Source organism: Leptopilina boulardi, unplaced genomic scaffold (genome assembly GCF_019393585.1).
Source record: "Leptopilina boulardi isolate dan_hultmark-lab unplaced genomic scaffold, ZJU_Lbou_2.1 LbouV2_51, whole genome shotgun sequence".
Classification (NCBI taxonomy): Eukaryota; Metazoa; Arthropoda; class Insecta; order Hymenoptera; family Figitidae; genus Leptopilina; species Leptopilina boulardi.
Window position 1 is genome coordinate 2,324,162 of NW_026137996.1, and position 15,691 is coordinate 2,339,852.

Genomic DNA, 15,691 nt, shown 5'->3' on the forward strand with positions numbered 1-15,691 from the left:
ATGTAATAGTGACGTATGTTTCAATGCGGAAACATGCATGACATTGTGAATATGGAGTATTGCGTTTTATTTCTTCAAGAGTTTATTCATGTGTGTCAGTATACAATTATCTTCTTCTTAAACAGATGATCCCACTTATATTTCATTAAAATAACTTTCAATAGATGAATTCGAATACCACTTGCATGTTAGACAGATGTCATTTAGATTTGTCAAAACATATATAACCCATAAAAATCCTCCTTACATTGAGAACAAAAAAATTTAGTGTTTGCAACAAATTTGTTTGGTTAGGCAATTTTGATTCTTGTAACCAAATTTTGGTTGGCTGAAACAAAGTCGCAGAGTTATCTCAACCAAACATTTGGTTAGGCCAACAAAATTATTTGGTTGAACATTTTTAAATTCCAATCAAAATTTAGTTACGACAACAAAATAATTTGGTTAACACAACAAAATAGTTTGGTCTAAAAAACCAAATTATCGTTTGTTGTCCTAACCAAAATTTGGTTGATCTAACCAAACATTTTTGTTATGCCAACAAAAAACACTCAACCAAATTTTTTGGTTGACGCAAACAAATACTTTGGTTGCTTAAATACCAACAAAATAAATTTTGTTGGACCAACCAAATTTTGGTTGCTCTGACTAAACATTTTTCTCAGTGTAGTATTTGTCAATTAGTAAACTAGTAATTACAAATATAAATTTCAATGAATTTTGAAAGTTTATAAACAATTATAGAGAAGGAACTTAATTTAATCCATTTCGTACAATTTATAAACTAATGCTGTGTAAACTCTTGAATCTAAACGAAAATTATATTCCAAGAAATGGATTTGTTATCAAAATCTAAAAACACAAGTTTTGTTGAATGATTAATAATATGTGAAAATTTGGAAGAAATAAATGATTTTAAGTATAATATAACACGTGTGTGAAGAGGATAAATTTTAAGTCGTTGAACGCAGATAGGATATTCGACGTATAGAAAATATTTACGCGATATTTGAACGATAAATGTTATTGTTGAGTCGCCAAAATGCAGACATATATATATATCGGAACTTGAAACTAAAATAGACATATATATAGTTTCTCTATATAAGTCTGTGAGAGAAGCTGTTAAACGTTAAAGGCAGATTCAACAGACTCCACTTGGTGATTATCGGATGGCGCGCGGCTTTAGCCAAAATAACCGACCATGGAATGACTATCCTTCCTGCACAACTTTTTCACATCCTTTTTCACCGAGTGAATAGAGAACATGCCCTCTACGTCCCAATGGCGCGTTTTCTGCTTTTTTTCATTCCTTCTCGTCTGGCATCAGAGAGACTTCACGCACAAAGATAAAATCGAGTCTCAGCAACCCACCCTAACTATAAACGACATCAAAGAAAGAAAGAGCGAAAATAGAAAATATTCGCATAGAAAAATAAAAATTTGATTTTATACAAAATAAGTTGAATAGATTTTAATGGACTAAAAGATTTTAAAATATGGAGACTGAATCTTTAAATTAACTTCACAGTATGTGGTGGAAATTGAGTGATAGGAATGTGGTTCAATATGGAATGTGGTGTGTACAAAATTAATGAAAACTAGCAAAAGGTTTAGGTTCTTGTTCATATATATAAATGATGCAAAGGCAGGTGTTCATTGCAAGTAACTTCCAGTTTGTTGACTTCTTTTTTCTATTCCTCCCTTTGGTCGCGTCCCGTTTGTGTCATCGAACTCGAAAGGACGACGACTTTTTTTTTTTTTTTTTATTCTTTTTAAGCGCGCTTAGGTTCCTGAGAAACACGAGGAACAAAAGAAGTTTCTTGGCCTTCGTTGCAGGGTGAACGTTTCATTTATCTTTTAAGGAATACGAGACTACCAGGAGATTAGAACAGGTCGATGTCAACGCTACTTCAATCCAGACGCAACATGAGCAAATGGCAATACTATCACAGTATACATTTGTCTTGATCTGCACGTTGTATACCTATACATATTACAGATTTTTTGTTGTTGTACTATACATTCGATAAATGTGAACCAAACAATATTGAATTGTCAAATTCATGCTGTCTCGATGTTTAGATATTTTTAAAATTTTCAGTGTTTGATGAACATTGAATAATTATTTTTCTTGTTCTTAATTATCAAGTTCTGCTTCTTCATTTTTAGGTTTTGCTTCTTTTTTATTAGATTCTGTTTCTTCATTATTAATTTCTGCTTCTTCATATTATTAAATTTTGCTTATGTATTAATGTTCTTCTTCATAATTTTTCGGTTCTTCAGTTTCTTAATCTGTGACAATAAGTTCTGTCGATTAATCTTTAAGTTCTGCTTATTAATCATTAGGTTCTGTTTCTGCATTAAGTTCTGCTGATTAATCTTTAAGTTCTGCTTGTTAATCATTAGGTTCTGCATTAAGTTCTGCTGATTAATCTTTAAGTTCTGCTTATTAATCATTAGGTTCTGCTTCTGCATTAAGTTCTGCTGATTAATCTTTAAGTTCTTCATCTTCTTAATCTGTAACAATAAGTTCTGCCGATTAATCTTTAAGTTCTGCTTATTAATCATTAGGTTCTGCTTCTGCATTAAGTTCTACTTAGTAATCTTTAAGTAATCTTAAAGTTCTGCTGATTAACCTTTAAGTTCTTCATCTTCTTAATCTGTAACAATAAGTTCTGCCGATTAATCTTTAAGTTCTGCTTATTAATCATTAGGTTCTGCTTCTGCATTAAGTTCTACTTAGTAATCTTCTTAATCTGTAACCATAAGTTCTGCCGATTAATCTTTAAGTTCTGCTTATTAATCATTAGGTTCTGCATTAAGTTCTGCCGATTAATCTTTAAGTTCTGCTTATTAATCATTAGGTTCTGCTTCTACATTAAGTTCTGCTGATTAATCTTTAAGTTCTTCATCTTCTTAATCTGTAACAATAAGTTCTGCCGATGAATCTTTAAGTTCTACTTAGTAATCATTAAGTTCTTCAGTTTCTTAATCTGTGACAATAAGTTCTGCCGATTAATCTTTAAGTTCTACTTATTAATCATTATGTTCTGCTTCTGCATTAAGTACTGCTAATTAATCTTTAAGTTCTTCATCTTCTTAATCTGTAACAGTAAGTTCTGCCGATTAATCTTTAAATTCTGATTATTAATCATTAGGTTCTGCTTCTGTATTAAGTTCTACTTAGTAATCTTTAAGTTCTTCATCTTCTTAATCTGTAACAATAATTTCTGCCGATTAATCTTTAAGTTCTGCTTATTAATCATTAAGTTCTTCTTCATCATTAGGTTCTTCTCAATCATTAGGTTTTAATAAATCATCAAGTTCCTTTTCCTAATCCTTATAAGTTCCGTCTTCTTATTCACTAACGTTCGGAGTGCAAATTTTTATAAATCACGCCAAGTCTGATTGTTTATTTAATTCGTAATTTTATTAAAGAAAGTATATGATTCAACCGGAAGAATATAATATAGTGTTAGATTAAAGAATCTATAATCGGAATATATTATATGTATATAGTATAACAAATACTAATTCGAGAAAAGATAAGATTGCCTTCTGGTGAGAATCGTGGAGTTCTCTCTATCGCTTTATTATCGACTCTCGTTTACTGACCTTTAAACATATATATATATATATATATATATATATATTAAATTTTAATAATTTCACAAAAAGCTCGTGTAGGAGTTAACGCACCATGTATACTGGGTATACTTTCGCCAATACTTAAAGAAAATATCACGTCAACTGAACAGATTCTTCGAATGAACTTCCGCAATCGCTATATTTACACGTATACACGTTGCTTTGGCATGTTTTCTTATCTGTAAATCTTTGGCTTCACCCAAACAATCTTTATTAATATCGCGATTTTTCAAATTGATATATAAATATTTCTGTGTTGAGTTAAAAAGAAAATTTCACATTATTACTGGATTATTGAAAAAGATTTTTAAAATACAACAACAACAAAAAATTTGTATTTTTATATGAAAATTTCGTTTCAAGTGACGATCGATTTTCGACAAAAGCAGGTGATTAGTTTTAAATTTATTCACACACAAAGCATGATTTGGCTCGTGAGGTTTAATCTATTTTTGAATTTTGCGTTAAATGCGATTAAGATTTCGGCAAAATTCAATCTTTATATTAACATTTTTATGATCTTTAGATGAAAAATATTTTTTTGTTTAAAGTTATAAATTTTCATATTCTTGGTTTGCCGAAACAATTTTTCTGATACTTTGAAAATTTGAATCTTTCATGGGAATCACAATGACGTAGGTTGATTATATATACTATATACATATATATATATATATATATTGTTGGTCACATGTAATGCTAGTTTTATTTTAGCATATAAAATTTGCATACTCAAGAACTTTCGATAATGTAAACAAATATCCCACTTATTTTAGGGAAACTAGTTTTATATATGAATTCATATATGAGTTATATAAATAGAATGTAATAAATTCTAGACTATGTTTCATGATTGCTAAAAATAATTTGCGAATTTTTTGAATTTTGAAATGTGAGAATTATAACAGTTTTTTTTATGAAAATGTTTTTTTTCAGTATTTTCGAAAATTTTACACGCGTAGAATACCTAAAAAATCATTCTTTAAAAGCTTCTCTTTATTTCGTGATTTTGGCGAAATAAAAGAAAAGCTTTTAAAGAACGATTTTTGAGAAAACATTTTTGTAAGTAATAAAGAGAGTTTAAAAAAAAATTGCGTGTATAAAGAAAGACAGTTTTCAGGAAGTAAGAGAAAAATATGAGAAACATATATATTTTTAAGAAAAAAAGTTCTTTCTGCTGATGGCAAAAATTGATATTTTTAAAATATATATAGTTTCTTGGTTTCTATTTATAAATCGTCTGCGTTTTATTCTCATAGTTAAAATATAAATATATATATATTTAAAATAAGAAACGAATTCTTGGTAAATATTTTTCTTTTGTTCTTTATAGAATATTTTCTTGGTTTAAGAATTGTTTTTAATTTTACTTTTCTAATAGAGGTTTAGGTTTAATATTCAACATAAGAGAGGATGACTAAAATCTTGTTCAGCACATAAGTGAAATCAAAATCGAAGTTATTCGATATATGAGAAATATCTAATTACTGTATTAATTCTTTTTTTTTTTTGCAATATGATAGTGCAGAAAAATAATTTAAAAAGAAATTTAACTTTTTAAAATAAATTACGTTTATCTTTCTTTAAAAGAAATAGAAATTTGAATTTATAATGACAAAATTCAATGATAATTGAAGCTTTTTAGATGTATAAATTATTAATCGAAGTGAATCTGGGGAAAAAACTTTCTTAGTCACCATTGGTTGTCATCTTGTATGTGGGACATGGACGCTTGAATCACGATATTATGTCAAGACCAAAGAGGGTTCGTAAGGAAAGTAGAGTGCTTGTGAAAGAAAAAGAGAGTTTGCACACGCCAATTGAAAGATCAAAAGTCAATACGTAATATATCGTTTTTTTTTTTTAAGGAAATGGGCTAATTTTTTTTTTTAAATAAAATTTTTCTTTTTTTTTTTCTTTTAAGAATGAAAATTTTTATTTAATATAGGAAACAATATTGGGAAATTAATTTAATTTTAGTTGTTTTTTTTCACTTATATAAGGAAGTTAAAATTAAATTTAAAATTTAGAAATTAGAAAATTTGAAATAAAAAATGTTTTGCGTCCTCGATTTTGTCGCATGTTCAACAAATCTAAAGCGATAGGAGGTAGATTGCTCATTCTTGTTGCACGCCTTGCTTGCATGATTCAAAATGTATATCTATATGTATTCAAGCGTGACTGGTACTCGTTCACGTGTGTAATATGCGAAAATGCTACCTTGCATCCTTCACTAAATGATGCAGCACCAAAAAGAAAAAAAAAAAAAAAACGAAATTTCCATCTAAATTAATATCCAGACATGTAAAATTTTAAATTCATTTATTTTAAAAAATTTTTATATTCATATTTATAAACACTTGTTTTACAAGTAATTCAAATTTATGCGAAAATTCTGATGAAACAAAAACTGAGAAAAATTAATAAAAAAACATAAAAGGAACATGTGATTTTTTTTCCAATGATTCTTAATATTAAAAAAAATTGAAATTTCCCCAGAATTTTTTTTTTTACTGGAATAAATTTATGATTAAATTTGGGGGAATTATGAAAATTTATCAATATCTTGGAAATGAATTAATTTATATAAACTTATGTAAAAAAAAAACTGTTGATTTTATTTTACGACTATTTTTTTTAAACACACATTTATCCACATGTGGAAAAAAAAATTAATGAATTACAAATTTTGTTTCACGTCTGAAAAACACTTCCGTATAAAGATATATAGTTTTTGTAACAAATCGTGTTTATATATTGTTTCGAAATTCCCCGTTTGGATTTCCCTTCTCAATGTGCGATTGATCTACAACGTGTTGCTTTATCTTTTATACCAACAAATGTCTATATGCTAATTATATATATATGAGTTCCCGGATAAAGTTGATTTTACGCGTAGAGTGTCATTATTGGGATTACTGATAATTTATAATTGTAAACGAAATCATTTTTCTATTATTTTTGATATAATAATTTTTTAATTATTATATTAGTGTCAAATATTAATTATTTAATTACTTAATTATTTAATTAGTTAATTAGTTAATTAATATAAATTAAATTGTTTTTGACCTAAACTTTTTTTTTTCTATTTTTATATTATTTCAGGAAAAATGTAAATTAGATTAAATTAGTGACTTTTCTAAATTTGTTAAATTAAATGTTGATTTTTGGCTCTTGATATTTATTAAAACATGAAAGGAATTTGCAAAAGTAGACAGCTGGTATATAACTATGTCACACATTGTACACTAATTGAATCTGGAATGTATGCTCTTTAAGAAAATTGCCACACAACTATAACTGTTTTTGCCAAGGTTAAAATTTCTCATTTGCAATAGAAAAGCTATATATATAAAAATAAAATATATATATATATATCTTTGTGCTTTGTATAAAAATTTTTTAGTTTACATTTTACAATAAATGTAATAATAAATATTTGGTAGTATTAAAAAAAAAAAAATTATTTTGGGATAAAAAAAAAATTGGCGAATAATAATTTTGCTTGTGAAAAATAAATATAATTTTTTATAATATTGTATTAGTTATAATTTTTTGTTTTGAAATATTTTAAGGGATGATAATTTTTTATTTTTTGGTTTTTTATTTCAGTACCTCCATCGGAGAGCGTTTATATGCTATGTGGCGTCGTGATAGCGATGGTGTTAGTTGGAGTCATTATTGTACTCTTGGCCGTTACTATCAGGTAAGTGACTTCAGAAAAAAAAAAAATATTTTAAATTAGTAAAAAATTTATAAAATTCCACTGTAAAAAAAAGTCTTGTTTTCACTAAAATTTGTTTTAACTTGTCGAAATTAGTTTAAACTACAAATGTTATAATTTTCTAAAAATAATTTCATTTTAACTATTTTTCTAATTTAAAATATACTTCAAGACTATTTTTTACACTGTGTATACAACAAACATAAGAATAAAAAAAATATAAAATTTAATTTTCATATCCTTGTCGCACGAATATTTTTGTAAAAATAGTTTTTTGAATATAATAAAAAATTCTAATAAAATATTTTTATTTTGAAATTTTTTCTATTCTTATGCTTTGTTTTTTTTTTATTATTACAATTAGACAATTTTTACAGCTTCGTGAGCTTACTTGCAAAGGTATAATATAAATTTAGAAATATCTAACTTTTAATATAATTAAGTTATTGAATCAAACGAGCACTGAGGAGGAAAGGTTATTATGCTAATTAAACGCAAGCGATATTCCTCTTTATGAAATTAAAAACTATATTTATATTCGTCGTAAAAATGTGGAAATTTTAATTATATATTTTGAAAGACGTGTACAAGGAAAAAGTAAATATTCAGGGTGAAAGAGATTTAAAAAAAAAAAAAAAAGTTTTTTTTGAACATAATATAAAAGTTAAGAGCACGAAATTTTGCTTATCACTATTGAGATAATCATTATAAAATAATTATGAAATCGTTATAATTTTTTTGAATTAATTTTTTTTATTATACTTTTTTAATTGAAATTGATATTTTATCCTTCAATTTGTATATTTATCCTTTTAAATAATCTAGGAAGGATATAAATTTTCAATCAATCCTTTTAAGAATCTAATTACATGTAATATGGTTTTCAATTGATAGTTTTTGCTTCTTTTTTTGCCTTGGACACTGCGTGTATATAAAAGATTTAAAAAAAAAAAAAAAAACCAGGAACTCATTAATATCCCTTCTTAATCATTGACCTTAGAATTAAATGAAAATCACTTTTAAGATAATAAGGAATTAAAAGGTGTGAACATTTGCCGTCCGCGTGATTGACAACAAATAATTTGAATAATATTTAAAGAATTTCTATAATTGTTTTTTAAACCAAAAAAAATAAAAATTTACAGTAAAATACAATCTTATTTTTTTAAGAAAATTATTTTTAATTCATTTTTTTTTCATATAAATTTATGAACAAAAAATTATTTAATTTAAATGTTTTTCTATAGAGAGAAAGAGAAAAGAGAGACTTAGAGAGAAAAAAATGACTCGCGTTTTCATTGAATATTTTGTGATTATATCAATTTATAATAATATTAATTGGCTATGTGTGATTCATATATACGTTTTTAAACACCTGTCACTGATAATATTTATCAGGTGAAAAATTAAAAGATTCGTATTCATTAATTTTCTCTGAAATCGTGACATCAAATTAATTTAGCTTTTACAATTGTATTATTGAGATAAATTTTACGATAAGTTATTAATTATTTGTTACTAATTTAATAAAATTAAATTTTTTACGATTAAATCTGAATCTTTTTTTTTAATTTTTTGTATTAAAAATTAAATTTTTTATTTTATAATAGTATTTCTTCATTGAATTGAAATTTGTTTTTTGTTTTTTTTTTTGTAATGATTCTTGAAACATAGTGTGCTCCGATTTAAATATCAGCTGTAATTATACAAGAAATTATTTAAATGGATCGTTTCCAATAACCAGTTGAATGTCAAGAGTGTATTCGATTCTTGCCTATTATGTCATACACATTACTTGTCCTTAACTTTTTTCAAGGTTTGTCTACAATTTACTTTATACGTAACGATTTTAAGTATAAATTAGTGATCAATATATATATATATATGTGTTTTTCAATTTAAATTAATTATTTAATAATAAAGCAGTAATTGAAAATAATTTTTTATTATTTTTTTTTCTGTATTTTGTAGTGCAGACAAATTTTTGTCTGATGAAAATTATTCTAACCTTCCGAAAAAGAAATTTTATTGAATTTTTATGGATTTGTTTTCGCATATATTTCTATTAGCCACATCAAGTAAGTTAAAATTTCGTGAGAATAAAAAGTATATATATATATATATACAAAGAACGTCTGGCGAATAAGGAAAGTCATCATAGGTTAAATTCTCCAATGAAACACTGTTTCAAAAGTCATGTGAATTCACTTCATAAACAAACCATTACCAAAACTGATTGGAATTTAAAAAATTTCTTTTTTTTGAAAATTTATTTGTATTTTTATGTAATTTGTACTTTTTTTTGTAATTTATTTTATTTAATTTGCAATTTTTTTTAAAATTGTATTGAGAATTTTTATTTTTCAAAATTAATTCATAAATAATTCATATTGCATTTCATTCATTTTACTCTATAGAAAATATTGATAACGAATTATAGAAGTTTAAAATAGAAATGATTGTTGATAGTGTATTCTGATAGCGTACTCAGTCATCTTCAATGAAAATTTTTTTTTTTTTATATATGTGTCATTTCCTGTCAATTTAAAAAATAATATATTTAATTATTAAGTATTCTCATTTTAGATTAAAATCTGTTTTTTCCCGGTAATTATCATTTTGAATGAATATTTTGCCTTGAAACAAAATATTTTACACTCAAAATTAATTATCTTTTATTTTTTTTTTTTAAGTATTTAATTAAAATTTATTGAATAAAACAATTATAATGTAATAATTTTTATAAAATTAATTATACTTTTTAATGATAATCACTTAAAAAGAATAATTTAAATTTTATTAATACAGTGTCAATGAAAAAAACATAAGGAAGTTTTTATTTTTTTTTTTTTTTTTGCAAGCCTTGGTGTGCCTAGACACTAGGTCACACGAAGAATCGCTCATTCCTTTTACGCATGATATGCATTTATAATTATATTATGTTGATTATTAATTTTTTAAAAATTCTTAAACACCTGTTGAATTTGTTAAAATGAACGTTTGTGTTTTGTTTTTCTTTTATTTTTTTTTCTTCTTTTTCTTCTTGATAATGAACATAAAGAGACAATAATATATGAATAATAATCATTTGCTTATCTATATCAAAATTGGCGTCAATGGCATAAAAAAGTAAATTGTATCTATATTAGAGTAAATAAGAAAAAAAAAAAAAAAAAAGAAGCGCACTCGCAAGTGTTTCTTAAGTTTGAAGAAAAATACAGTCCGATGGCGTAGAAATGTATAGAATAATATTCGAGTCAGAGTAAACAACTTGTTTTTTGAAAATTAACATAAACTAAAATATAAAACGTAGTTTATATATTATAAACATTTCTGGTGTATTTAGATATTTATTAATGAATAAAAAAAAAATTGATTCAATTCTCTGGGAAAGTAAATACAATATTCGATTTGTTAATTTTACAATGGGAAATTGAAAGCATTGTTTTTTTTTTAAAAATGATTATTTTTTTTTCTATTTTAATATTTTTAAATATTTTTAATATTTAAGAAAAAAATTTTTTTTTTTTTAAATTGTTTGCTTTTAGATTTTTTTTTTAAATTTAATATTCTATAAATTTCTTTATAAACATTGTTTACTCATTTTTCTTTCGCGATCCATTCAAATTAAATTGTATTCCTTCTTGGAGTAAAGCTCTTAGAAAATGATTTTCCTTTCTGAGAATTAAACTATATGTATATCTCAAGAGAAAATGAGAGAGATGAATATTAGCATCAGAATACTTATTATGTACATGACGTCTACTTTCCGGTTATTGCTTTTTGCGAATAAAGGGTGTAATTTACAATGAAGGATTTCAAAATTATATAGGTTGATCAATGAAATAAAATTATATAAAATACGTCATTCGCGTTTGTCTCGGAATATAAGACGTATTTCACTTATTTATCACAAATTATTTTCTCGAAAATTCTCCAACGAATCGCAAATATATATATATACATTTATGTACTTGTTGCATCGATCTTTTCCTTGTCATTTTTCATTCTTTTTAAACTATATACACATTTATTTAAAAATAATTTGTTTTCACGTTACGTATATTTGTTGCTTATTTATTTATTTTTATTAAGTTCCTTGTATAATCTTAATTGCATTTTACACATTTTTAATATTATATATTATAGCTTAGTGAAAACAAATAAAATGCATATATATGAAAAAATAAAGAAAAACATTAATTGAAAATACTAAAAAGCATTAAAATATAATAGTTAATAGTAAATATTAAAAAAAAATTAATTTCAAATTAATAAAAAAAACACAATATTTGAATAATAGAAAATTTTAAAAAGAAATAAATATAAAATGAATAATAATGTATGTAAATAGTGTAATGGAAAATATAAAATGTTTGTTAGTAAAATTTACATAAAAAGTAATCGTGTTATTGAAAATATTATGTTACAAATTGTTTATGAAATATAAACAATTGTGACGTTTTTTTTTTTACATTTTTAGAATATACCAATTTTCTATGTCGTCAATCATTGACATGTCGAGAAAAAAAAATTGTATTTTTAAATATATAAACTACGTTAAAAATCGTTAAAATGCTGATTTAACGATTCTTACGTCATGTGAAATATTAGTTTTTAACTTTGGCATTTTGAATAATATTTATACTCTTTATTATATTCAATTTTTCGCCAGTATCAATTTTTTTAAAATAGATTTTCATTATAAATTGAATTTCAATTTGTTTCAAAAATTCAAATTTGCAAAAAAAAAAAAATTCATATTATTTTTCTAAATAAAAATTTTCTAAAATCAAATTAAGGGGAGTCACAATCTTTATTTTGACCCACTTAAATTTAAATTATTAAACGAGGTTATATATTTTTTTTTCTCGCATCATTTGGGCCCTAAAAACATATATAAGGTAGTGAAAAAAAAGAAAATTGTATTTTTTGACCATTTTAGAATTTTTAAAAAAATTAATATTTTTGAAAATCCATGCGAGAGATTTTAAAGAATTATTAAAAATGTGTGGAAAAAAATTGGCGATAAAAAATACTTAAAATTGAGAAAGAAGATAGATAGATATTTAAAATATTAATTTTTTTAACAAAATAATTTCTAAAATGGTCAAAAATTTTATTTTTTTCACCATCATGTATGTTTTTAGTACTCAAATGATGCAAGAAAAAAAAATATCTTTCTACGATAATGAAAATGTAAAGGATTCAAAATGAAGGTTGTGACTCCCCTTAATAAAACCCTCTTTATTTTTCGTGTTTAAAAATTCATTAGGTCGATAAAATACAAAGGGCTAATAAAAATTAAAATAAATTTCACCTTTTCTCTCTCTCTTTCTCTCTCTATACATATATAAAGGGGTTGTTTGCACTGATAGTAGCATGGTTTGAAAAGTGTTACGATCAATGAAAATATATAATGTTTATTTTAAAAAAAAACGGGGCTTTTTCGGTAAATCCACTCGCATTTTAAAAAGCGGGGAAACTTTAAATTTGCAGGAAAGTTCTTCCTCAATTTTCTAAGGGGGGTGGGGAAAGCTTTTGACGAACGTTTTTCTTGGGAATCCTCGTGGCGCTTATGTTGGTCGCGGCTCGCGCCATCCAATCGGCGTGGCACGCGTCTGTGACGTCAAAACACGACTATATAAAAGCTCCGAGCGCCAGTTTCGAGTTCAGACCCACAGTTTGAGCTCTTGAGAAATGAGCGAGGCTAGTAGGTAGAGAGAGAGTTATTCTCTTCACCTCTATTCACTTAGTCTCTTTAAATAGTGAGAGTTTACAACTAATTGGCAGTTTTTTTGTTTAAAACTTCCCTTAAGTTGTTAATTAAAAAATTCAATCAATAATTCTGACAACCAAGGATCTATAAACTAGTCAAGTTTAAATGGTGCCGCGTCATTAGCGTGTGACTGTATAAAGTGTAAATAAATATTTATTATTATTATTATTATTATTACAATTACCAAAAACAAGAGTGGAAAAACTAGTTACAAGTTTAGTCAGTGCTCGTTTGATTCTCTCAGGAATTTTGATGTGTGATGGATATATTTTTTTGAAAGAAAAATTTTGAAAATCTTGACTTTTCTAATTTAATTAAATTTTATTCCCTTTTTGGGAATATTTTTTTTTTCAATTTTTTGGATTTTTTTTCTTCTGACTGTAAAGAGTTCTCGACATTGTTCGAGAATTCGCTATAAAACAGCCTGAAAATTCCTACCAACGTAGCAAAGAAGCTCACGAGGTTGTACATTAAGTACAAGAAGATGGTTGGAAGCAACGGGACCATGATTGCGATTCGCCTTGTCCGTAGTAAGTTGCGGAAGAGGGAGGATCATGCCAATGCTCAACATCCTGAACCTGTTGTACAAACGGCAACAACACCTGGAAATAATAATGTTGTTTCAACAACAACAACAACGACGACAACATCGTCGTCAAGTCCTGTTGATGGTTGCTGTGCACAAACAACAGTTTTAACAACAACAACAACAACGGCAATTGTCACAATGGATAATAACAATATTGTGGAATCTGATTCAATTTTCACAACAAACACAGCCAATGCTGATCAATTTATTTGGCAATTTCCACCACCATATCCACCGCTTAATACACCGCCACCACAGTATACACTGTACAATGACCAGGTGAGATTTGTTACAAATTTTTTGTTTTATTAGTTTTTAATTTTATATTAATGCTACCAATAATGCAAGCAATAATGTTCTTTAGAATGCTTCATGTGGTATCATTTTTATAAAAAGAAATGAAATTTTGAAAAAATTTTCTTTAATGTTTTGGGGGAAATTCTATATATTTTGTTTTGATTTTTGACCTAAAGATTTTGTATTGTAACGACAATTATTGAAATTAAAATTAGTAATTAATATTTTTATCATAACAACAAAATATATATAATATACAGTTAATAATTTTATAATGTTTTTGTTGAAATATTTTGTTCGTTCAGGAAAATGTTTTACTTTTAAACGAGATTATGAGTTTTATTTGTACCTTGTGAGGAAATATTTGTTATTATTTTTGTTTAAAGACTTTATGATATAATAAATAATAACAATAATAACGAATAATAATATGCCAACAATAATAAAGAATATAGCAACAATAATAAAAATATAATAATAATGAAGAATGTAGCAACAATAGTAAAAATATAGCAATAGTAAAAATATGCCAATGATAGTAAAAATACAGCAACAATTGTAAAAATATGCCATTAATAGTAAAAATACAACAAAAATAGTAAAAATATGCCAACAATAGTAAAAATACAACAAAAATATTAAAAATATGCCAATAATAGTAAAAATATAGCAAAAGTAAAAATATGCCAATGATAGTAAAAATATAGCAACAATAGTAAAAATATAGCAATAGTAAAAATATGCCAATGATAGTAAAATATATCAACAATAGTAAAAATACAACAAAAATAGTAAAAATATGCCAACAATAGTAAAAATACAACAAAAATATTAAAAATATGCCAATAATAGTAAAAATATAGCAAAAGTAAAAATATGCCAATGATAGTAAAAATATAGCAACAATAGTAAAAATATAGCAATAGTAAAAATATGCCAATGATAGTAAAATATATCAACAATAGTAAAAATACAACAAAAATAGTAAAAATATGCCAATAATAGTAAAAATATATCAATAGTAAAAATATACCAATGATAGTAAAAGTATAGCAACAATAATAAAAATATGCCAACAATAGTAAAAATATAACAACAATAGTAAAAATACAACAATTGTAAAAATATGCCAATAATAGTAAAAGTATTCCAATGATAGTAAAAAAATAGCAACAATAGTAAAAATACAACAAAAATAGTAAAAATATGCCAATAATAGTAAAAATATAGCAATAGTAAAAATTTGCCAATGATAGTAAAATATAGCAACAATAGTAAAAATACAACAACAATTGTAAAAATATGCCAATAATAGTAAAAATATTCCAATGATAGTAAAAATATAGCAACAATAGTAAAAAAAAATTAGATAATAATAATAAAAAAAAACACAATTTGTTTGTATCAAACAATAATTATCTGAGTTAATTAAATACATCATTTGTTTTAAATACTTTCTGTATTAAAAATAAAATGTATAATAATAAAATAATTATTTAAACAAAGAATTGAAAAATATTGTAGCTATAACATTCAAAAAAGAATAAATCAAGGATAAGCACGCAAAAGCATTGTCATTATTGCAAAACAAAAGTACTGGTTTTTTTTTTTGTTGAAATTATTGCATGATTCAGAGATCATATCAAGG

At 24.9% G+C, this 15,691-nt stretch overlaps 1 protein-coding gene across 6 annotated transcripts in view; it reads left to right on the plus strand.

The window, feature by feature from the left end:
* LOC127289921 (uncharacterized) overlaps window positions 1–15,691 on the plus strand; it is a 115,130-nt gene that overhangs the window by 90,410 nt on the left and 9,029 nt on the right. For all 6 annotated transcript variants that reach the window (XM_051318200.1, XM_051318201.1, XM_051318202.1 and 3 more), the window contains 2 exons: window positions 7,267–7,360; window positions 13,689–14,025. In XM_051318200.1, coding sequence (XP_051174157.1) covers window positions 7,267–7,360; window positions 13,689–14,025 — 431 coding nt within the window. The remainder of the gene's footprint in view (window positions 1–7,266; window positions 7,361–13,688; window positions 14,026–15,691) is intronic.